Raw genomic sequence first — 25,659 nt, forward strand, 5'->3', positions numbered from 1 at the left:
GGTATGAGAACCAGAGAAAAATGCAGTCACAACTTTTCATTAAACTGTATTCCTTGTATGTCCTTCATTAACATAAAGGATGTTTTTGCCGACTTATTCTCATTTGTATGTACAGGCTATAGTTTGAAGTTCAAGGTAATTAGATTTGTGTATGCACGTGTGTGAGAGAGACAGAGTGAGTGTATATTCAGTTGTCAGATTGGTAATAATGAGTCAGGAGTGTTCCTGTGCTGTGTCTCATGCTAGTGTAGTTGTTGTTATTTGGGTTCTCTCTTAGCTCTTCTCTTGCAAAAGCCTCATTTTACTTTGCTCTAGTTTAATTTGGATTTTGCAAGTATTGTAGAGGGGTGGGGCATTATGTACTGTTATTGGTGTCAAAGTATGATGGCAGCTTGTGTGTGTGCTGAGGGGCATTCCCCTCAAGTGTGAAGTTGGTGTGTTGTTCTTGTTGTCTTGTGGTCTGCAATATTTGTGCACATGATTGCATTTGTGATTGTGATTATGCTGGATGAGTGTAGGGACACTGTTTTCCTCCAATCCCAGTGTGAGCCTGCAATGCACAGTCAAGCATACTTGCCTGATCAGTGCCAGAGCTCAGCAGGGGAGGGAGGTGGGTGGAGGGTTTTGGGAGGAGGCTGGCTTCATCACTCCAGTGAGTACATTCACTTATTTGGGACACACATCTCTGTCTGCTTGTTCTCTCTCTCTCATTCTTGCGTTTTCTTCTGCTCTCAGTGGTGTAAAAGTCTTGTTTTTACACTGTCATACGCCAAAAATATGTAATGTCTTATCTATTACTACTGCCATGGCGACCACTACTTCTGCTACAGCCATCACCATACAGGTAGTATTACAGTATCACCTTAACTATTCATTCTCATTCTGTCTCATTATATCTGTGAATGTGCTTAGTGAGCTGGTAAGCAGTAGGTCATGAGAGATGTAACCAAGAACCCAATCAGACCTCATGGCAGCAGTTCATTTCATAAGAGTATAGCCTAAAGCAGTACTACTGCAGTAATCCACCAACCTAATCCTGCCACCTGATATCAGCTCAACCGGACAGCTACACACCCAATACACACAATGACTGAGCACAAATGAGCAGAGTAGTCCATTTGACAACATCATGCCCAAAGGGGCCAAACCTACAAATTTGAAAAAATGTCAAAATTTAGTTTTAAGAAAATGGGTGTATCCTAAATGTCCACTGTATAACCATCTCCTCTTGAAATGAATAACCCTTAAAGTAAATTAAAACCTTTATGGGACTGATTCATAAATAAATGACAGAATAGATTATTATTTTGATCAAATAAGGTCTCCATGTATGTTCAGGGGCTCTTAAAGCAAAAGTTTGTTCACCTCTTGGTTGTTGATTTATAGTTTTGAAATACAACCTGAATATCTCAAGACTCTGAGGTTAGTTAAGATTTAAATAGTCTCTGATACTGCCTACTGTTCAGCTATGGACTAGTCAATCAAGTTCTTTTTAAAAGTCAAAATCTTATAAAAAATTTAGCTGAATGCAAATGGTGAACTTTCTCTCAGTAAACTTTGGATTCAATGGATGTTCCAGCTTTCTAAAGTTTTTTTTTTTTTCCTTTCTTCTTCTTCTTCTTTTCTTTCATTGATCTATATATCCATCCATAATTCCTTCTGTCTCCCAATTCTAAACAAATTGGCTCAACTGAGTGCACCTTCTTGTAGCTTTAACAAGACTTGCTCTTAACATCTGACTTCTGTCTTATCCACTGACCTTTCTCCCTTTTCACTTTGCTTTGATGAGTCCTATATTTTTCTCCACACCCTGTTGTACCACTTTTGTGCCTCTGTGCCACACTGATGTCTATTTACTCTTTTCTGCTGTTTTGACAATTGTCTATGCATGTGCTAGTGACTGTCATTTATTAAGCTCCTCTCACCCCGCGACAGATTGCCCCAGATAAGAGTGCAAAAAATTGTTTTTTCTTTGTGAATACAAAAGATTATGTATAATTACTCAAATTCTTACTCATACTCATAATCTCCTAATCCCATTTGACTCATAGTGTGTTTTATGAATGTGATAGTTATTTTAGAACATTTTTTTACACTGTGAGAAGTTAAGCTGTTTACCAAAGACTTGTGACAGTTTCTTCATTTCCAAGTCCTTTCCCCGAAATAAATGCCTCCCCCACCCCCGTAAATAGGAGGAGATTATTACTTTTTGTTGTGTTTTGTCCAATTGTCATGTCTGGCCCTGGCTCTCCATTACACAATCATTGCCAAAGTAAAATGGCTCCAGACATATCCACAATAGCTTTGCCTAATACTGTTGTCCCTGAAATAAGCTTTGCAACATCAAAATACTTTAGCTAAACAAGTGAGCAGTTGATCTTTGAATTTAACTGGTTGTCTGTTTCTTGTCTGAGGTTTTAAACAATATTCCTGATAGTCAAAAGAAATGTGCTGCATGTATGAAGGACAAAACAATGTAATCTGCTTTATAGTGGAAAGATAAATGTTATCATGTGCCAAAAAATGCCTGCTGTGTTGCCATTTCAATGCCACTTTAGCTGAGTTCATCTTCTCTTCTCTCAACACAAATGTAGAAGCAATTTCACAGTTTCTGCAGCCAGCCTTTAAGGACAAAAAGAAAATTAAACAGGAAAACAAAAACATCCCCATTACTTTCTAAACACCAAGCTCAGTGTCTCACACATTGAAATTACACACACGGACACACTGTTGTTTTTGCCAACAGTTCCAGTGATATTGTGTGTTGGGGAAAGAGGCGTTGCTGTTCATTGTGAAATCATTAGCACAGTATGATGTCTATGGAGCTGTGAATGTGTAATTGTGTATGTGTTAACTTTTACCTTCCTTACCTCTTTCATCCTGTCTGCCATAATTGCTTGCCATTTTGTTGATATTACACATTTTACTACTTTTTAAATATCCATAAAAAGTGGATAAACAATTCTGCCATTTTGTTGTTTCCCTGGCTTCTGTTATATTAACAAATACTTCAGCAGTTGGTGCGTAATTTAAGATAGAATTTTATAATTTTCTCTTGCTCACATCATGTCTTTCTACTTGCAGATTGTGAGTATCACCTCATTTTAATATGTGTATATAAGAGCTGCCAAGGGAAAAGGTGTGTACTAATGGCACACAACAGGATAACTACGTTTGAATAGTGTGTGTGTGTGCGTGTGGAGGGGATTTAAATTGCAAAACACTGACACCACCGCAGGTACATGAGAAGGTGTGTGTGTGTGTGTGTGTGTGTGTGTGTGTGTGTGTGTGTGTGTGTGTGTGTGTGTGTGTGTGTGGAGGGGGGAGAAGGGATGTCTGTCTGTGTGTGGGTGTGTGTGATGTATAAATCCTCAGAACCATAGCAAGCTTTAATTAAAGGTGCTTGATGATCAGCAGGCAAAGGCAAACAGAAACTAAACGAGCTTGCCCCCACACCCCCCTACCCGACAGGGAGAATAATTGCATTTCAACAGCAGATTCTTGTGGCAGACACACTGTCATGCAGGGTAACACTGATGAAGACATTTCTTTTTTTTTTCATGTTTTCAGTCTTTCATGTTTGCAAAACTCCCAAATATTTCTCGAGGGATGTTTTTGGGCTTTTTCTTCTCAAGTGTTGTATTTTGGTTGTCAGCTGTATGAGTGCGGCTGTGCTCACATTCATGAAGGTAGTTGAATATGAGGGTGTTTAACGGTCTGTCTCTTACTGTCTCACAACCCTTATTAGTCCCCCAAGGTCTTACCTCTTTCCCCTATGTGTCTTTTTCTATTAATAATAACTGCTGAATAAAGTTGTCTGGGGAATTTCAGCGGAACATTTTGTTATGACTGTCCCTCTCACCAGGTAAATGAGAGGTGGGAGCTCCAGTCCTGTCCTATTAATGTGCAGCCCTGCTTTTATTTTTAGAGGAACATTATGGGCTCACTGTCGTGTGATTACTCCTCCAGTAGCAGCAGCAGCAGCTCCTATATCTAAATCTCTCCCTCTGTCTTATAGTTGCTCTCTCTTTAGTGGCTGGACATAATAATAGAGAAAAATACAGTATATTGTATATTTGCTTTGTATGTGCTTTGAGGTATTTTTGTTATTTGGTGCACATCTTATGGTTCCATCTTCTTGTCTCCCCCTTCACTTGCTTACCTTTTGCCTTTTCTACTGCTGAGTTAATGATTCCTCTTTAATTCATGCTCATCCTTGCAAAGACACATTTGAGTACACGTCACCTTTTCTAACCCTATCAGTTTTATCCATCTCATTATCCTCGCTGGCCCTCTTATGTGCTGAGAGGCTGTCTGTTGTGTTCTTTCCATCTTTGCCTGCCAGTAGATGGTGGGAGATTTGTAAGATTGCGGTGGGGTTGCATTTAACACCACCGCAACTAGTGATTGTTGGGATATGAACCTGAGGAAAGATCTGTGGCAGGATAATGTCAGGTCGCACCACCATCTATTGGTAAACGTTTTTGCAGTAATCATAGGAAGAAGCACCAATAAAAACAGTATTGCTGGTATGTGACAGTATTGCTTTTACATGTTTATTTTTTAGTGTGTAGATGGAAATATAAATAAATAAATGGATTTGTATTTCATATCTTTCACTTTGACAGTCTAAAGAGATCATGGTTTTAGATCTCCATTGTGTTGATGTACATTTACACCTTGTCTGACAGTGTGATACCTTGACCTATATATTTACTAATTGACAGCTAACCCATGGTTTCAGGAAGCTGTGGAATCACCATGTCATTTGGCTAAACCATTCGGATTGTTGCAGAACTTTTTTTATGTCCTGTATTTGTAATACCTTGATACTTCTGACATGAACACCATTCCTCATAATACCCAACTTGCTGCTGGAGAGATCTAATGAGTAAGGTGACACACACGGGACTGCCATGTTTACAGGAAGTGCTGTCATTTCCATTTGGTAATCCATGCTTGCATACATCTTGTACTGTGTGAGGTGTTTTGAAAGTATGGAAATGACAGTTCTGCCAACTTGTATGCAAAATTTGAATTGAAGCAGCATAAATTTTTGTATGTTTGTGTGTGTGCTTTATTGCTTATTGTGTTTATTGCTATGACTTTACAAATGACCCAAGCACTATAGGGAAATATATTTCTGCAACTGCTTGCATTTCTTCCCTAATTGTTCCACTTCTGCCCATAATACTTGTACTTTCTCAGTGGGTGTGTCTGTGTAGGTATGTTTCAAGAGGAAAAGAAGGTTCTTTTCTCTCTGTGCTAGCAGTGTCAGCAGGTGAACAGCCCTGTTGGGAGAAAAGAGAGAAATCGCCAAAGCATGCAAATTGATACTCCAAGGAGAGAATCAATTAGGTGTATAGCAGCCAGAGCAGAAAGGCAAGGAGGGGTGGAGAGTGCCCGGGGTCCATACAAAGAGATGGTACAGAGCCATGCTGATCACCCCCTCTGAGACAGCACATTGCTCCACCTCTGTCCCTTTCTTCAATCCATGAGCTGCTCATATGCTTTGTGTATAGTTATCAATACCAAATAACAGTTGCATTGAATCTAATTAGATGGTTGTCACAAATGTTTTTCTATTTCCTCTTTAGGTACATAATGTCCTCCAACTCAAGAGACGCTTGATCCTGATTGACCAACAAATTCGGGCTGTGCCTTCTTCCCTCTCCTCACCGCTCCCAACATCAGCACAGCCATGACATCCCTCACCAGGTCATGGACCTGTTTTTTTGTATGCTGCTTCCTGTCTTGTCTGGTGCTTCCTGTGACACTGCAAACAGTGGTGCAAGCCCCACAGGCTCACAGTGCTGGCTCCCAGGTGATCACAATGTCCCTTCAGGAGGAGGAGTATGCATCATTTCATGCTGAGAACCCTGAGTGGACATTCAACCATTTGGCTGTGGACTATCGCAATGGTAATGTTTATTTGGGAGCAGTCAATCGCATATATAAACTGTCCCCAGGCCTGGAGGCGCAGGTGTCCCATGAGACTGGCCCAGATGAAGACAACCGCAAGTGCTACCCTCCACGTATTGTTCAGCCTTGCAGTGAGCCACTGACACTCACCAACAATGTCAACAAGATGCTTCTGATGGACTATCGGGAGAACAGGCTGCTGGCATGTGGCAGTCTCTACCAGGGAATCTGCAAACTTCTCCGTCTGGATGACCTCTTCAAACTAGGAGAGCCATTTCACAAGAAGGAGCACTACCTGTCTGGCGTCAATGAGAGCGGCTCTGTGTTTGGCGTCATTGTTTCATATGGCAATGCCTCCCCAGACATGTTATTTGTAGCCACAGCAGTGGATGGAAAGCCAGAGTACTTCCCTACCATCTCTAGTCGCAAGTTGGCCAGGAACTCAGAGGAGGATGGCATGTTTGCCTATGTGTTCCACGATGAGTTTGTGGCCTCTATGATAAAGATCCCTTCAGACACTTTCACTGTCATTCCAGACTTTGACATATACTACATTTATGGCTTTGCCAGTGGGAACTTTGTCTATTTTCTAACTTTACAGCCTGAAATGGGTGGTGGTCCAACAACTGGATCCTCCTCAACTGGACGAGAACAGGTCTATACTTCCAAGATAGTTCGCCTTTGTAAGGCAGACACGGCTTTCAACTCCTATGTAGAGGTGCCCATTGGATGCATTAGTGGCAATGTGGAGTACCGATTACTCGAGGCGGCATATCTGTCTAAAGCTGGGGCTATCCTGGCACGCTCACTAGAAGTGGCACCAGATGACGATGTATTGTTTGCAGTCTTCTCGAAAGGCCAGAAGAGACGTCCACGTCAGGCCTCCCAAGACTCTGCACTCTGCGTTTTCTCTCTGCGGAAGATCAATGAGAAAATCAAGGAGAGGCTGCAGTCCTGCTACAAGGGTGAGGGCACACTGGACCTGGCCTGGCTTAAAGTCAAAGATATCCCCTGCAGCAGCGCGGTGAGTCCACATATACTGCACACACATTTTTATTTTTATTTTTTAGTTGTTTGATTTTTGAAAGCACAAAATCAATTTGTAAATTTTGAACACTGCTACTGATGTTTATATTGCAGTTAATAATAACAGGACTGTATTTATTTCACACATTATTTGCACACGCAATTACACACATTGTGTTCAATTGTAGCCACATAAGCAGGTGTCAAGCATTTTGGTTGAAGAATTGAACGCTTACAAGACCGTATTCAGGATAGAAAATCACTCAATGAATTCTTATTGATTTAATAATTTTTTATTGCTACAAATTCTAGTCTCAGTTGTGAACTTTTGTGAACACTGTGTTCTTGGGTGGGTTCATGCTCTGTCAAATAACAATGAGATATTAACCAACCATTGTTTCTGTTGGATGCTTTTGGTGTGTGTGTATATATATATATATAGTTTCATACAAATCAAATCAAATCAGATTTATTTGTATTGTCAGGATTTGAACACAGTGTGGCCATAGTGCTAATCACAAGGTCATCAACCTGTGTATGGGAGAAATCCTCATTTGAATTTAGATAAGGCATTGTTGGGAATGGTGACCGAATGTTCTCTTTAAATTTAGCCACGCATCTACAGAAAAAATATCTTCTATAGCTGAGTTTATTCCTTGATGCTGTGCAGCCAATTAAAGTAAACTCAGATGTAATAAGGTAATAGTCAGTCAGGAGGAGAGATTTGAGGAAAAATTGCTACCTTGTCGATTTCAATGCCATATGTTAGAGCAAGATCAGGGATATGATTGTAGCAGTGAGTGGGTTCATTCACATGCTGGAAAAAGCCAATTGAGTCTAGTAGGGAAAGAAACCCAGAACTAAGGCTGTCACTTTCTTCAGTTAAACACTGCAATGCTGTTATGAAGGCACTTGTATTCAACCTCCATAAGTGTCACTGGAAAGTTGAATGAATGTACTGGTGGCCAAAGATTGGAGAACTTTACCATGGAATATAATCATGGAAGGACAAATGGTGTCGCTCTCTCGGGCCAGTAATATTTATTATCCACTAAAGCTTCAAAGGGGAATTTATACAGCTACAAATACTTCTAACAAGATTTTGATCGCTTGGTCATGGTCATGTTTCAGAAACATAAATTTGATCCTCCATTTGCCCAGTCCATTTTGTTCTGACCTTAGCAATTTCAAGACATTGTGAAATTGACCCTCTACTGTGTTTGGTTCTGGAATCACTGTATTTATCTATTAAGACTCTGGCACAATACACGTGCTGGGGTGCCTTTGTCTGCTGCTTGAGGGCCTGATAAATCATGCCTGGGGTGAACTGTCATCAGGGAGAGGAAGTGTGAGGGAGCACACAAGGGTTAGGGCTGAGGAATGATGCCATTTCAGCACGCGCCACAGAATCGCCACCACCACTGCATAAATTAGAGCCTGCTGAACAAGTGACAGTGGACTCTGCAGGAGATAGATGAGTTCTGACACGCATATACACACTTGCCACCACACTTGTAAGTATTGCTTCTGCAGAGATGGCAACTTTTATAGGCTGAGAGAGGTTCTTTATAAACTAGTGGACAACAATGACTAATGAACACTTATTAAGTGATTTCGAATGCACATGGGATGATTCTAGGCAGCTTTACAATGGAGGTAAAAAGTTGGACACACAAATCACAAGTGGAGGGCTTAAAGCCTGAGCATTAGTAGATTAGATGTAAATAAATGCCATATATTTCTGTTAGTTTCTTAGCAGTGGGAACATGTTGAATGTGAAGAGATTTGTGAAGAAACATTACGATGTGTGTTTTTTCTAAAATCCCATTATTGATTTTTATGAATCGTTGGTTGTTAATTTCTGATTAATTCCTTCGCTACTTTGAATGATGCATGACTGGGAGCACAACATCCCTCAGATAATCACAAATACAGCTTAAATGCTATTTCATAGTCTCTCAAACACATGCACACATCACACGTATTTTGGATGGCTGACTACATGTAGGATCCTGTACTCACAAGTCACAGGAGACACAAATTTTGGACTCACAAAACCACATAATACAACTACCTTCTACCATCTAATAATTCTTAGACAGCTTTTATACAAGCTCGTTCATTTGTTGTTTTTGGATAAATTTGATCAATAACAAACAGAACAATATTTATTTGCTTCGTTGTTTCAAGTTGTGCAATTGACCAGTGAGCTGAGTTCTGACACTTGTAAACAGCAGGCTCTCATGTACCCCCCCCTCAACAGGCATGCAGAGGGCAGATAAAGAGACTGACAGGGCTGGTAAAAACTTAATGGATATTTTTATGGTCCCCCACCGATCCATTGTTTCCAATGGTCATTCCATCTATGGCAAATGTGTGATGTAAGGGTGGGCCAAGGAGAGTCTGACTTTTATTTGTAAGCTGACAGAAAACTAAATATAACTTCAGGTTATGAACTTTAAAATGTAATTTTAAAATTTATTGTCCAATGTCAGATAGTGTTTAACCACTACTGTACTACTGGCCCATATTTGCACCTCATTTGAACTTTCTGTTACTGGAGGCATTGTCTGAGCTTGCATCTTTTCAACAGAATCTTGTTTATGATACATTATATTAGTGTCTGCTTGGAGTAGCAAACAACAATCTTTCCATTTTCAACAGGAGTCTACAAATCAGAAATACCCCTTTTTCATGAAAACTGTTCACTTGCACTCCAGACCATTAAATTTTTTATAAGTGGTAGGCAGCATGCTGGTCTGTTGGCTGTTTGTGTTGAGCGAGCATGGAACATGAGAGGGAGCCTTGTATTAAGGGTTTGCCCCTTTATCTTACCCTCTTCCTCGCTTAGTGTCTTCCTCTTTCTTATGCTATCTTCTTCATTTTTCACTTTCTCCTTTTTTTTCCCCCAACACTCTTCAAATTCTGTCATATTTCCAACATGGTGTGATTTTCCTCCAATTAAGGAGAGAACGAACAGCTCACAGGCTCATTAGAGTAGTCTTGCTGAATGGACCAGCAAGAACACACACATTTTAGATATGGATGAAATGCATGCAGGCCTGATGTGGATGGACTTAACCAGCCACTTTCTCCACCATATAAAATTCTAAACACTAAAAGCTTTTCATCAAATTTCATGCACCATGAATTTTAAATAGCATTAAAATATTTGTTCAATTACATTCATACATACATGTTTGTTTTTTTTTTTCACTAATCAGTTACAGTATCAAATTCTCATGTGTGTTTCATCCAAAGTCTGTCAAATACAGCATGTGTTGCAGTATCTTTGAGAGTGTTTAACCTTTTCCAGCATGACAACTAAAACCCTGTAATATTTGTATGTATTTATTTATTTATTTATTTTTAGAAGTGGGGATAAACTCAAGGTGTGCCTCTACCTGACTTCTTACCCAGGATAGTAATGAGAGGATGAGTTCAGTAATTTGATAGTGAAAAATAAAAAACTTAGTCATACTTTTTGCATTTTATAGGGAGTGCTCTTCTATTAGATGACAGTGAAATCTCTGTGTGATGAGAGATTCTGTCATTAGAAATGGTCATGTCATCAGTAAAGATGAATATACTGTATACAAGGCCACAAGTAAATTTGCAGGACACAAGCCTGGACAGAAACAAACATTTATTCCTGACACTTGTGACATTTGTTGCTTTATAGTTTCTTCGAGAGGGTTTTAGTTAGAATGGGACAAATGGAAATAGGGACCTGTGCAAAGTGGCATTATGGGTGAGAAAGCAGGAGCGAGGATATATGGGAAGTGAAAAAATAAGGGGGGGTGCCTTCCCCAAATGGTCATGGTTGGCTGAGCCACATAATGCGTGCTCAACAGTATAAGTCTGCAAAGGGCCTGCATCCATAGATCATTGTGAAGTGGCATGTGACCTATAAAAAGCACTGCCTGTTCCCTCCATGTTCACTGTGTCAGCAGAAAAAAACAGAGCAACAAAACAGCAGGATCGCAATAAATTCACACTCTGCGCTCTTTTCTCTCATCCTTGATTCATCGCTCATTACCTATGCTGCTCTTTTCTCCTTTCACCTGTCCGTCTCTTCATGCTCTTATGAGTCATATCCCACTCAATCCAACGTCTTCCCTTCTTTCCTTCCCTTTATTTACTTTCCGTAAGTATAGAGGAAAGTTCTGTTTTTCAGACCCCTTAAACATCAAGGAAAATTGCAAGGTCGCTTGTAAGTCCCCGATGGGCTACGGCCATCCTCTCATCCCTTCTGCTAATGATCATTAATTACATGTCATTAACTAACATGCCTCGGGCTACTCTTCCACATTTGTCATGTGCTATCGACTTCACTTTCTGAATTCACTCCAATTAATTAGATTACTCAGCTGCTGATGTTTCTTCAAGTCCTTGATTTCTCTCACGGTCCCCCCAACACACAGGATCATCCCTTCATTCTTTACCCTTCACTTGAAAGAAACTCTTCCACTATGGCATCCTCTATCTGGCCCCCCATGCTAACTTTTCATCTCATGCACTCTTGTTTCTTCTATTTTGTTCTGTTTTTGAACATATCCTTTGGACAGTATTGTCTTCCATGCTGCCCATCTCCATCCCTCATACTACTGATTGCAGAGCTTAATCAGTGGTTGGTTGCTTCTGCTGATGAGTCAGTCTCAGGCACATCCTCAGGAAGCGAAAGGCTAGAAGGTTCATTAAGAATATCCAGACTGCCCCCCACCACCACCACTTCACCCCACTCCATCCGCATATCCGCTATCCAGCTTTCTTGCTGGCTCGCTAATTAAATCTCCATACATGATACCACTTGCTAAAGGTCAGAATCCATCACAATATAATTATTCTGTGATTAAACAGTTCTCTTGCTTCCCTCTCTTTACTCTACTGACTGGCCTGTGCCTGAAAGTACTGACTAACTTAGGGGGGTGGAGGTGGCTTCATTTCTTTCTCATGCTGGTTTCTTCTCCTTTTGTTTGGCCCCTAAATACTCCCTGGTGTGCTCTCCCTTCTCTAACAATCAATCACATAATTTTTACTGACTTTAAAGTCCTGTGATATAATCCATAGGAGCATGTCCTGAAATACTGAGGCAGGTCTATCAGACAGGTTAAGACACAATAGCAACTTTATGGAAACATTTTGGTGTGTAGCTTTCCAATTCTCTGTGGTTTCACATAATATGATGGAGGTGGGCAATCTGGCCAAAAGGTCGTACAGCAATCTCCCTGGCTCAAATTACAATTCTGTTTCCTCTCTAGACTGGAAGCCCCAGCAATAGAGTTTGATAAGGGCTTGTTATAAACTGATGTAAAAGCCAGTATGAACACATTTTTACAGTAAGACATTCTCTTCAGTGAGAACTAGTGATGGAAGAAGTATTTAGGTTTTTTGATTGTATAAAGATTCACAACTTTACCAAATTAAAAAAGCGGAACTTTGTTATGCAAACAACAGTCCCAGTGAGTGTCATTAGTGTATGAGTATTACAACAGTTGCATATTTCAGTTCAATGAGAAACTATATTCCTTTCAATATGGTGAAATGAAATACAACTCAAGTGCTGCCTGCAGCCTGAGATATTGCAACAGAGTTGAGTCAACACTTTTCTGGAACAGCATCAACAAAAATAAAAAAATATGTTATTTGCTATACCAGATAAACTGTCATCTTTGGGAACTTTGTAATACATGCAGTTGGTGAAAAATAAGATGGTAATGCTAAGCAATCATTCCAGAAATAAGTAATAAAAGATTTGCTGCCAGTACGCAGTGAAGAGGTAAAGTTATCTGTAACACTTTCTGTTTATGATTTTGAGTTTGTTTTTTTTTTTTCCTCGTTTTTCAGTTTTTAGTTGGATTTTTGATTTCATTTTCCATCCATTTCTCCATCTTTCACCCTCCCACCTTGCCTCTGACATCCCCCTATCTTCTCTCTCCTGGCTCTGCTTTAGTGATGTCTCAGTTTCATTCCAAAATCATCATGCTGTTTCATTTTGATTTGATTGTTTTCCCAAACCAATATTTATTATCTGCTATAGCTGCTCAGCTAACATTTGGCAGGTGCAAGCATCCACAAACATGGATTTACACAATATCGCAGGCTTCTCAAAGCCTGCCTCCTCATACTGGAATCTGCCAAGAGGACGCACAAATAAATCAACTTTGTTTCGGGCATACCTTGAGAAGTGTGTGCACAATCTAGTATACCCACACACAAATTTGCTGACTTTCCCATCTTCATCTGATGTAAAGAAATAATGTGGACTAATTCCAGTCATCTCCCACTCTGCACTCTGTGAATGCACTGATGTGTCAGAACTGATGGCGTACCTTTCCTGAGATGACCTCACTTTCAGACACTCAACTAGCCCTGTGTGCGTGCCCACATATATATTCTCTTTCTTCAGCCCGAATCATTGTGACTGGTTTTCTAAACAGTCCCGAGGGCAGCGTAAAAGGGGGAAGTTAAATCTAGTTGGTGACAGCTCTTCTAGTCGATGTCGCCTCTCTTGCATTCAAGCTGAATATCGAGTGTGATTCAGTCAAGAGTGCTGCACAAAAAAATTCTCTCTCTTTGGGATGCCCTGTGGATGTGTTAACAAAGTTGGAAAGAGCAGTGAACCCCAGTAATCAGAAACTGACTCAGTGATGGCTGCTCTGACTTTGATCTTTAATATGTTGCACAAAACATGTTATTCTTTTTCATTCTGATAAATGCCACAGCATCAATGTGTAGGATTTAATTCATTCATTTTAATGCTGCGTTGATACTACTTGCCCATGACCTAAATTAAGGGCTTTCCACAAACTTCAACTCCTTTTTCTGTTTTTGAGGTCTTGGCTATTATATTTAGAAATTTGCAATCAGAAGTGATTGCATGTTTGTAAGTATATTTGACCAGCAGCGCTTTGATAGCAAGGCTTTTTTTCTGTTTTCATGCCCATTTTGTTTCTGCCTGAAACGGGCATCTAAAAAGAGAAGAGCTTTCAGGTGGCTCCATTGGGTAAATGATTGGACAGCTTCCAAAATAGACTGTCTTATTGAGAGGAAAGAAATCAGAAAATCATCTACAGAAACAGGACACAACAGGTAGAAGGTTGTGATGAGATGCTGTCAGGACTGAATAACTAAAGAAACAACATAAGGTGGAGGGCAAACAGGGTTGACAGTATGTTTGGTGAAGTGGGATTGGAATTGTGCCTTGCACATTTCACTGTCTGTGTTTACCTCATGGTGTGTGTGATGTTGTGTCCTGTCACGCATTGCTAGTGTGATAGAAAGCACCATGGATCACTAGTCAGACAGACTATGTCTTGGAGCAGTAACTACACACACACACACACACACACTCACACTCAGTTACACAAACTCTTTTACTCACAGACACAACATATAAAATTTAAGAGCAAAAGAGTTTTATTGGAATTTAAAAAAAAGGTAGAAGTCACCAGTTTTCCACCAGAAAAGACAGATTATTGATGTGACAAATAAGTCATCTCTCCTTTGTGGTCAAAGTCTTGGCTAAGAATTTTAGATGATTGTATGTTGGTAGACCGAAACATCTACTTCATAAGGCAACATAGGTCTAATTTGTTTTCGAATGAAAATAAAATCTGGAGTTAAATATTCTATGAATACAAAATGAAAAGAAAATGATTTCTTACAGGATTAGAGTTTCTATACTTATGCTTTCAAGTCATGAAGTCAAGTCGTGATCTACATCATGATATATAGCTAAAGTAATCAATACTGTTAGGCTGATGCTTTAGTTCAAAGTGACTCACTGTTTCTGCCAGTCCTACAGTCAATGTTTTATTATACTGAAATTGAATGTTGACATTATATCTTAGACTGAACACTACAAAACCCACTTAGTCATGACATAATTCTCAAGTGTTGCCAATCATCCTGGCAGGTCAGTCATTTAGCACAGTAGGGCTTGAGGAAAATGCTGGATGTCTAAGTGGCTAATTATACAAAGAGCAACCACTGGGATACTTTTTTTTTTTTTCCATTTTACTCCTCCAGTTTCTTTGTAAAGGAGGTTTCCACATGTAATCATCAATAACTCCATGGCAAAACAAGCTTTTTACAATATGCAAATACACAATCAGCATACTGAAATGGATTGGGGAAGGAAGTCATTGAAAGTGCCACATGCTGTATAATAACCGCAATGAAAAGGAATAGCTAGAGGTGCAAGGAAATGGACTCCTTGGAGCCTCCAACGGTTGAGCAGTGACATGAAGCGAAATGTCTCTGTGGTTTAATGTGTGTCATTAACTTTCTGAATGTGTAGCCAATGGAATGGCTCTCGCAGCAGCGCAAACTCCGATTAGGCCATACATCAGAAAGTGTTGGAGAGCGTATCTCTTTCAGTCCCCACTAATCGCATTGAGCAACTCTCCCTTACACGCGCGCCCATTGCCCCCACTCTTTTTCTTTACTCTGTATCTGCTGATCCCGCTGCACAGTCCAGAAGAGAGCTCTCTTTGTGCTAGTGCTGGCAGGCAGACAGAAGCAGGGAGATGGATATGGCTAAGAGTGACCTGATTCTGCCTCACTGCCTGGCTCTGTCCAAACACAGAGACTCTGCTCTCCTGTCCCTCTGTCTTTAGGGAGGAACCCTCTGTCTTTTTCCTCCATTCATACTCTGTGGGACTCGGGTTGAAATACCTATCGGGCCTGAGCTAGACTAAATTTTCCAGGGGCAACAAGGAGAGCTTCATGAATGTAGACCTGAAATTAAAAATATAGACAGAACTCAAATGCAGATCATTGGCATTACTCAAGGTTTTTTTTCTTAGTTTTTTCTTAGTTAGTAAAATCTAATTTGTCCATACAAGCATCTCATGGAAGAAATCCCAGTATGAAAAATCATCCTGGGAGTCAATGCTTGGAAAACTTATAAAGTGTAAATTATTAGAAATGACTAAGAGACATGGTTGAGAGGAAAATGTTGAAAAACTGGAGCTCTCTGAACATGAAATGCATTCAGGACATGAATTGAGAGAATGAAAAGGGGGGAAGAAAACATGATAGAAGCAGCGACAGCCTTGTCTTATTGGTAGACAATGTCAAGGGCAACACTGATATTATTTGGTATTCTGACTAGAAACGTCTTTGGCGTTGCAACTACAAATGTCATGTTTTGGTGTTGGCGTGATGAAAATGTGTCTGCTTCCTGAAAAGCCTGACAGACAGAGAGTATATTTCATTAGATTGCAATATGCGGGACAGAGATGGCTGCTGTGATTGGCAAACAGCAAAAGAAAATGCACCATGTGTCAGTAAAAAGAAATGAAAAGAAACATGTACACTCGTTTTCACACATTAAAAAGATTATGTTCCTCCTCTCCACATACATCAACCCTTATTTATGAGCACTCTCCAGTGTGTTAACACAAACACATAATGCATTTTTTAAAATGTGTCATTTTAATGATGAAAACCACTTTTGCTTCAATAACCAGTCGAGGGTGAATTGGCTGCCCCTTTATTATCTTTTATAGAAATATTCAATCATGTAGACCCAAAATACTGCAGAGTACTCCATTTTGCTTCTGATAGACCCTGTTAACCTTTGATCCCTGGATAATGACGCTCCTTTATAACACAGAAGGTATTTTTTTTTCTGTCACTGAAACATTGAACCTGGAAGTATGCATAGAACCAGCTTTACTGATGAATATGGTGAATATCCAGCGATCTGGCACTATTGGAGATAAGTGGTGGTGTGTATATGAATCATTGTGTTAGAGGGGAGGGGGCAGTTTAGCAATATGAAGAGCAATCTAGAAGATCAGAGTGATATTTCACTATGATTTTTACACAGTGACCCCTGTTTCTCATGAGAGCACCATCAGTCTAGCACCAAGCCACCACATGACTTGTAGGATAGAGTGCCTTCTTGACAGGAGTTCATTCTGAAAAGGTCAGAAATAGAAGGCAGGGAGAGGGAAGAGAAATCGGAGGAAACATGCTCCGAACTGAATATTTTTTTGCACACCATTACTCACCTTTGTTTACTTTCTCTCTCCTCCTATTCCATATCTTGCTCATCCTTTTTACCCTCATCTCAACCCTCTGACGACAGACATGATCTTAACCCAAATTAAAGTCATCTGTATCGATCATTTATACTACTTCATACAATCCTAAATAAATAACCTGAAGTTCCTTGCAACCTAGACAAGTCCTGTTCTATTTGTCCAATGAAAGCAGATGCCACATATCTTCTGTGGCTCATTCAGAGGCTTCTGATAATGATCACGATGAGGGCCAGCGAAGGGCTGAGGAAATTGATCAAGAGTCCAGGCGTTACACCTTAACGAAGAAAAACACAAAATAAGGCAGGAACTAAATGACCCTCTGCCCACCAGATCATCCCACGTCTGACAACTCAAACTAATAAGAAACTGTTATTGTGAAATTGTTTCTTCAGCCACTAAAGCTCCAAGTTATTGGTTGGGTTGAAACATGTTTAAGTAAATAATCCAAAAAACAGCAATGGTGCGTCATTCCAGTGCACTCCAGCAGCACTACATGGCCAAGTAGCAGGCACACAGAGAGGGCTCGTAGAAAGACTTGATACTACAGGGTTGGGAAAAACTTTCCGGACCATTTGACGGTCCACCGGCCCTGTGATGGGGTGGCCCACTGGGATCTGTCTGGTTACACTCAGTAACCAGTCTGATGTCAAAGGGTTTTGTTTTATTTGGGTGGTGGAAAACAACAGTTTTCATTATCAAAAGGTAATAAGAGTATATGTGACATAATGGTTACATAAATCTTGTTTCAAATTAAATTCTTGTTGGACTGTGACTTCATGGCATTGCAGCACCAGAAATATTTTTTTACTTCCTGGCTGCTGTTTCAAAATGTTTCTTATTAAAACATTGCTGTTCATAATGTATTACAAGGGCTTCATTTCCAACATTTAACATTCAAATCAGTCCACAAAGAATTGCTTTTCATCAAATGATCACAGTACCATATGGATTTCATACCTCACACCCACTATTTCAACTAACTTGTGATGCTTGCTTTGCCTTTTGAAAAAGCTTTGTGTCAACTGCCAAGACATTTTTTCCTCACAGCAACCCACCACATTGCAAAGCTATAAATCAAGCAGTGCCTGCTTCAGTCCTAAACCCAGTGTTTCAAATCCATCTACATATATAATAATGACCAATCCCCAGCACCATTATTCTCTTATCAAAACCCATAAGTCATTCTGCCCACAGTGACTGGTATGAATGTCCTGTCAGCAGGATAAAACACATGCATACAAAACACAAAATGTGAAATCACAAAATCAGAGCAGTGTGCACTCATGGAAAGCATAACGGATGAACCTCCATCAACAGTTCTAATTCTCCTTATTTTCAGTCTGTTTTCACTACTCAGTTCTCAGATTTGTAGATGCATAATGGTGTTTTGCTTCAGATCTGTGTAAAAGTGTAGCACTGTTTTTTATTCACCCCATTCACTTTGAATCATTTCATAGTGAGTATCTTGCGGCACTGGCATTTTTGCAGCTGCTGTTGCATTGGGTGGACAGTGGGGAATTGTGCCTGACAGAGCAGCCTCTGGCACTATTACAGAGCTAGAGCCTGACTGCAGTCTTCTTCCATCTTCCTCTCTTACTTGTTTCCACATTTTCTTGCATGTGGACCAGCAGGCACACACATGCATACAAATGCTCGCACATTCTCTCACTCAAATAAAATATGCTTCCCCACACACTCAGACAGGAGGTATTGATTACTATATTTTATTAAATCTTGAGCACAGTTAAAAGTTTTATCTTCAAAATTATGCTGCTGTGCGCCTTATCCCTGTGTAGCATACAGCTCTTAAAAAAATCTAAGAAGAATTTGTGTTTCAGTGCTTTCACCTTGAATTTATGAACCTAGAACTCATTACAACAATCCAGACTTTTCACCTAATCCCTCCCTTCTCTGCGCTGCAGCTCCTGACCATCGATGATGACTTTTGTGGCCTCGACATGAATGCACCACTGGGCGTTTCTGAGATGGTGCGCGGCAAGCCTCTCTTCTCTGACGCTGTTGATAAAATGACTTCCGTCATTGCCTATGTCTACAAAAACCACTCACTTGTCTTCGTGGGGACCAAAAGTGGACGAGTCAAGAAGGTAAGGGAGGAGGAGCGTTGGCTGAGGGCCAGCAGAGATTTGGTTTCTTTCTGTGGAGTAAGGCGTTGGAATAGGGGATTGTTGGATGGGAGGAAGGATGGTAGTAGTAAGGCAGATTGACTTTCACTCAAATCAGCTGAGTCGACTGTATTTGCAAGAGGCAGAGGTGTGTGTGAGAGTGAAAGCGAGTGAAAGGAAGAAGTGTGTGTAATGTGGAGAGAATATCTGTGTGTGTGTGTGTGTGTGTGTGTGTGTGTGTGAGAGAAAGAGAGAGGAAGGGAGCTCAGGAGAACCCCTAAGGGGGTTTTATTTGTAAAGCCAAGCCTATCTGGTATCTCTCAACATCCTCCTCATCCACAGCCCCATATATCAAACATACACTCGTATACACCCAGCATTAGGAATATACACTGTACTTTTTCCTTCACTTTGGACTTGTATAAAATCCAGAACCCTGGGGGCATATTGCAGCACACATCAGCATGTTGCAGAACTTGCTAGACACCACAGATCAGCATGTTGCAGAATCGATTAGATAAAGTGCCTTATCCGTTTCTTGAGGCGAATTGAGGGATCAGGATGGGATGAAATGCAACTTTTATTAAGTGATTTATGTAACTATGTTACGTATTGTATCACAAGAAGAGGCTGCAAATTACCTTTATTTCTCCGTCTGATAACTTTGTGTACTATAGTACATTATTTTCACATTATCAGTCAAAAACTTTGCAAAGCTGACAGACTGTGTGACTGTCTTAGGTGTAGCATATATGAACATCTATGACCATAACTGTCTCTAACCTGAAAAATATGTCTAACTCGATGTGAAAGCAAAGCCTTTGGCTAAACAAGATTTGCCCCTCACAGTTAAACAGCACTGGATAAGCTGGGTTTTGCCATGTTGTAGCCCCCACCTTAGACCCCCATATGCTCCTGTGCCCTTCTTCAGTGTGGCAACCCCTTCTCTGGGCTAATGGGATGATGCACTGTGACTAGGTGTGATAGAAGGGTGGTAGCTCCTGTGCTTTTACCCTCCCTTTCTCACATTGACACACACATGTATTGTAGAGCCATGACTGAGACTAATTCTGGGGGTGGTTAGGCCATTGAGCCTCACAGGCTCGGGCAAAACAGCATTAGGCAGAGAGGGGGGACAGAGTGAAGGATGAAGTGACAGAAAGGAAGCAGTGGAGAGTTGAGGTGAAAGGGACAGACAGGAGACATACAATACACGAAGAGATGCAATACATGATTGAGATCCTTTATTTAAAGGGGGATATTTTTAAAGAGTTGGCATGAAAGACAGTAGAGGAAATTAGATGAAGATTTGAGTGAGGCCAGAACAAGCAGACAATGTTGACAGGTACTTTTGTGCCAATACGCAGGCAGTGATTTACATTATTTTTGTTGATTACTGGCCCCTGCCTGTGCTTGTTGTTGCTGTTTTTGTTCTGCACAGCAGCAAAGTGGTTAAAGCTGTGGTTTTCTATGTTGTGCGACAGTAACCAGCACATAGGCATGGGGTGATATGTAATCATATTTAATGCCTTCTGCTCATCTGTGATGATGAGTACAAGCGTGGTAGGCATTGTGGCATTGAGTGCTAAAGTATTACAAGCTGTTTTCCCTGCTTTCTGAGTGTGGTTTTTGCTTCAGGATGACAGAAACAAATTCTGTTTCTGGTTACAGCTGTGCTTTCCCTTGGCCTTTCTCCAGAATTCCTTCTCAACACCACATTTTTGTGCTTGAGACTTTCACATCTGCAAAATTCTGACTTTATTTTCGTTCAAACTTTAAATGAAGGAATGAAGATCACAAATACACAGGAGCCCACAGACACACCGTGTTTGACAGAAGGTAATCGATATCCAGTGTCAACAATGGCATACACACTTGCACACAGTCCCATTACGGTCTCATCCACCCCTCCCATGTACATACTTCTCCTCCCCCTGTCATTAACTGTATACCATTAGATGACATCACAGGCAATAAAAGACAACAAGACAATAAAAGGTCTGAGCTTTAGTCCACCTCCTTCACCAGTGACTTTATAAGCCCTCAGCTAATGGATGTTGATTTATATACACGCCTCCACCTTACTTGTTCCATCTCTCAACCCCTCCTCATCCTCTCACTCAGATATACTCTCATACTCTGTCACTCTTTCTGTTTTTTTTCTTCCCAGTGTTATTTATGGTCCTGTGACTACACTGTCATGAATAAATAGAAGCATGACGGTAAAAGAGAGCAGATGGATTTTAATGCACTGGTGTTTGGGTAGGCTAAATGTTAGTGTTTACAGGCTTACATTTATGACATCATGAAGTTGAGTTGGGCAGGAAGCTGAGTGAATTAAATTCAATTTGCTTGTGAAAATTTTTGATTTAATGGCAGTTTGAATAAAATCTCACAAATATAATGTGAGACCTTTGGATGTACAGACATGGCTGTGTACTGATGGACTGTAATTAAAATAAGTCATTCTCTAGCTCTTAAACTTATCCTTCGCTAACACAACTGCATACTTAAGCCCAGCTCTTACCTCAACTTCAACCTAAACTGAGGTCAGCTTTAGGTGTGTTTGGATATCTCAGATGGTGAAAGAGAGAGACTATTCTGGCTGTGTATCTTTAAACAAAAGTCTGAGGAGGGAGTCCACTCTTTGTTTTTGAAGAAGTAGGGGCCAGCCTTGCAAAGTTGCTACAATACCACATGCACAGAGTGAAATACAAACAGAAACCAACCCTCAAATGTCTGGTGTGCAGAGGCTGTGTTGTGTAAACACTCTATTGACACAGTCTAAGCTGTTTTTCTTAACACCCTCCTGTCAGCATGAAACAGGCTGTGCTGTCAAATCACACAGCTCACAGCTGTGGCCATGTTTGGCCCTTACTGTCACATCCAACTTATATGGTCTATATACATCTATGTCTTATGCAAACTCTTTCCATTTCTACATTTCTTCTCACTGAATTACCAGAATGGCTTTTCCTCTTTACTCTTCATCACATTTCCTACCTCTTTCTCTGCCCTGCCATCCTTTACCTCTATATGCCCTCTAATTTCCCTATTTCTTTTCCCTGTCGCTCCCTCCCTTGGTTTGTCTTTCTATGGTTGGGTAGAGTTGCTGCGAGAGCTCTTTGATGGCTACCTCCTGCCATTGGAAGTGAATGGACCATATGGCTTCTGTCAGCATGTCTGTTGGTCAGTTTTTGTGTGCGTTGGTCTGTGGCTTAAGGAGGAGATGGAGATGTGATGGAGATAAAAGGCTGTGCCTGGGTAAGGTTTAAACCCATTTAGTGCAGGTCAGTGCACCAAAATAGGTCAAGGGGAAAGCCGTGACCCCCTGCAGGCTTTGGTTTAGTTTATGGTCATCTGGTCATGCTACACATTAGAATGAGAGGTACACGTCTATGTGTGCACATACATGATACTCATCACACACTAATGCACGTATTGAGACAAGTACGCATGCATGCATCAGTGAACACGTCACTGCATGTACACACTGCTGGACAAAGGCTGGCCAGGTAACTCCATGAGGCCATGGATAGAGAGGTGGACTATGGCATGAGAGGGTGGTGTGGTGTGAAGAAGTGGAGAGAAAAGAGAGGGAAGAGATGAGATTGAGGGCCACCAGCTGAGGTGCTAATGCATCTCCCCTCTGTTCATCCTGATGGGGGAGCATTGGCGCTCAATACAATGAGCAGCTAACCTTGAACTTGACATAGAGGCGCAAACATGAGCAAGGCATGGCATACAAAGGTATAGTAGGGAGGCTGAAGAAACTGAGCATAAATGGGTGTTTTTTTTCTTGTGTCCTAGATATTGCCAAAAAAAAGAAAAACGCCAAAGGTAGTGTTTGAAAATGCAGAAATGTATATGCTTGTTGGAGTGATGACACAGAAGGGAAAAAAAGAGATTGGAGAAAAAAAACCCATCTTTTCTACAGAGCATTTGTCAGTATTTGGCCAAAGGCAAAGAGCAGGATGTTGGGATGTGACAATTCATTCACTTCTTAACCACTGCAGCTACTTTCCAATCTATCCCTGTTAGACAGAGACAAGCCGAGAAGGAGCAAATGCAGGGATAGAAAGACAAAAGGCAGAGTGTGAGACAGGAAGTTGTATAAATGGTAGATTCCAAAGCTATAGCGTCACGAAGAAGATGAGAGAATAATTCAAGAGTAGTGTGGAGAGAGGAAGAGAGGAAGACTTGTCATTTAAGGTTGTCAGGGGAAATGGCATGAGCAAAAAACGGGTCAATCCAGACGCTGAATGGTTAATGTTTGTTGTTGGGAGGGAAAGGTCAAAGTCTCACTTTTGTTTCAACCACTGTCAGTTTCTCTGCTTCACTGTGGATACACTCTCATCACCCTTCTCCCCAGCATTAGTAATCTTTTCCCCTTTTGCCACCTGTCTGCTGCTCTCCTCATTACAAACAGGCTTTTTATTTTTAATTTCCAACCCATTTCTTTTCCTTTGCCATATCACTCTTTGCTGTAAGTCATATTAAGATTAGAAAAGGCTACTACTAGTTTCAAATATTACATTTTTAAGCATAAAATGTGATTTCAAGTTTTTGACCAAATGTTTCAGACCAAAATATTTTTTTCAGGATCACCATGTTGTGAAGGTATAGGAAGATAATAGTTCCTATTAGTATTCAAAAGGCTTTATAGTGTTCACACACACACAAAAGCTATTGTACTTGTAGACTGTAGAGCCACAATTATGGAAAGGTATAACTATATTGTCTTTTGCACCTTTTCAAGTTACTTGTTATGTTACATTTCGATGACTGTCTAATAAATTAACAGTTTGTTTTACTAACTGGCTTTAAGTGTGTGTGTGTGTGTGTGTGAGTGAGAGAGAGAGCTTTTACTTGAGATATTTATTGCTCTGGACCAATCCCATATGTGTTGTGGGTTGATTTTGTGTGTGTGTGTGTGTGTGTGTAATTTGTCTGTGTATGATTGGTGTGTTAGCTCCAGATGCAGATCATTGAAATGGACTGAGCTGAACCGTGGTCAGTGGAGCAGAGGATTAACTGCTTAGAGCTAATGATGAAATATGCTTTAGGACAGACGGACATGGCGCTCGTGTGTGTGTGTGTGTGTGTGTGTGTGTGTGTGTGTGTGTGTGTACATTGTTTTACGATTTAGAACACAATGATATGAACAGGTGCACTTGCACGTTACTATCACCCTGGCAAGTAGCCATTACAACCCCACCCAGTTGTCCATTCATTCTCACTAGTGGTCTGAATTGGTGCTGTGTTCAAGCAGTATCCCAGAATGTCAATGTTTCTATACCATTGAGTATTCCTCACAAGTCTGCTTAGTTTCCCTAGCACTCTGTGTGTGTGTGTGTGTGTGTGTGTGTGTGTGTGTGTGTGTGTGTGTTTTGCTGCTCCCTCACCAGCTCGTGCATCAGCAGACACTAAAGCATGCTCAGTCGCAAGTTGCCATGGCAGCACGGATTGCTCGTCTTGCATAGGATGGAACGTATGGACAGCATCAATGCAGGGGAAACAAACACAATCGTATCTGTGCAATATTGCAACCCACTCTATATGATTCGTAAAGAAGTGGACATTATAGTGGACTTAGTGCACCATTAGACTGATCTGATGTGATTTGGTGTTTGATGACAGGTGCAGTCCACCTCACAGGGTTAAGGCTGATTGAACACACAATAGGAGTGCTTGTGTTTTCGTCTCGCTGTATTAACTGCCGTCCATTACCCAGTTTTGCTCTACTATTTCTTGTAGATATAAAGGCATGTCAAGGGGAATCTGTCTGCCGCCATCCCCTGGCATCCCTCACCCTTCCCTGTCTCAGCTCTTTTCTTGCTTCTAGCCAGTTGCTTTACTATTCTCCTTTTTTGGTATTTGCTCAGCAGTTGGTGCACAATGTTTGGTAAGGATCTCTTATATGTTAGTCAGCTATGTGCAGAAAATCATGGGAGTTAATGAAAAGTGAAGTCCATTAATGACTTGGGAAGAGAATCAGAAGGTAGTGCTCAATCTCCACTATACTTGGTGTGCCTGTTGCCAACACAAAGAACCTCATCCAGCAGCCAGGCGGTCTGACTGGGCAGCAAGCAGAGCTCATGTTGTATTCACTGAGGAAAAATTATCATTCATTTGTACAAGAATATGGAGCTGAAGAAATTTGGTTTGGAAGATGGGAGGGAGGCAAAGAGAAATGCTGGGAAATTGGGGACAATTTGGGGATGTGAAGGGAGGGACAATGAGATGGATGGATGCAGAGATATATATTGTCAGTTGATTGACTATGTAGCACATCGTGAGAGAGAGAAAGTAAAGATGGATGAAAGCAGATATAAACAGAGTGCTACATAATAAAAGAGAAAAATGAAAAGGTAGGATGAGGTAGAAGACAACTATGGAGTGGTATAATATGTCATCCAGACCATTACTGAATTTATTTGCACTTCTGCATTTACACACACACACACTAGAACTTTTCCATTTGGCCATTCAGTGACACAGCGTTTAGTAGTTGATGAAAGACGCGAGGGAGC

The 25,659-nt window shown here is 40.7% G+C and overlaps 1 protein-coding gene across 1 annotated transcript in view; it reads left to right on the top strand.

Annotated features, from left to right (window-relative positions):
• The window catches only part of plxna4 (plexin A4), a 206,585-nt gene that overhangs the window by 16,536 nt on the left and 164,390 nt on the right, over positions 1-25,659 (top strand). The window contains exons 2-3 of the mRNA XM_029494738.1: positions 5,598-6,946; positions 18,926-19,108. Of these exons, the coding sequence (XP_029350598.1) occupies positions 5,702-6,946; positions 18,926-19,108 (1,428 nt within the window). The 5' untranslated portion in view covers positions 5,598-5,701. The remainder of the gene's footprint in view (positions 1-5,597; positions 6,947-18,925; positions 19,109-25,659) is intronic.

This window comes from Echeneis naucrates, chromosome 23, assembly GCF_900963305.1.
Source record: "Echeneis naucrates chromosome 23, fEcheNa1.1, whole genome shotgun sequence".
NCBI classification, from domain to species: Eukaryota; Metazoa; Chordata; class Actinopteri; order Carangiformes; family Echeneidae; genus Echeneis; species Echeneis naucrates.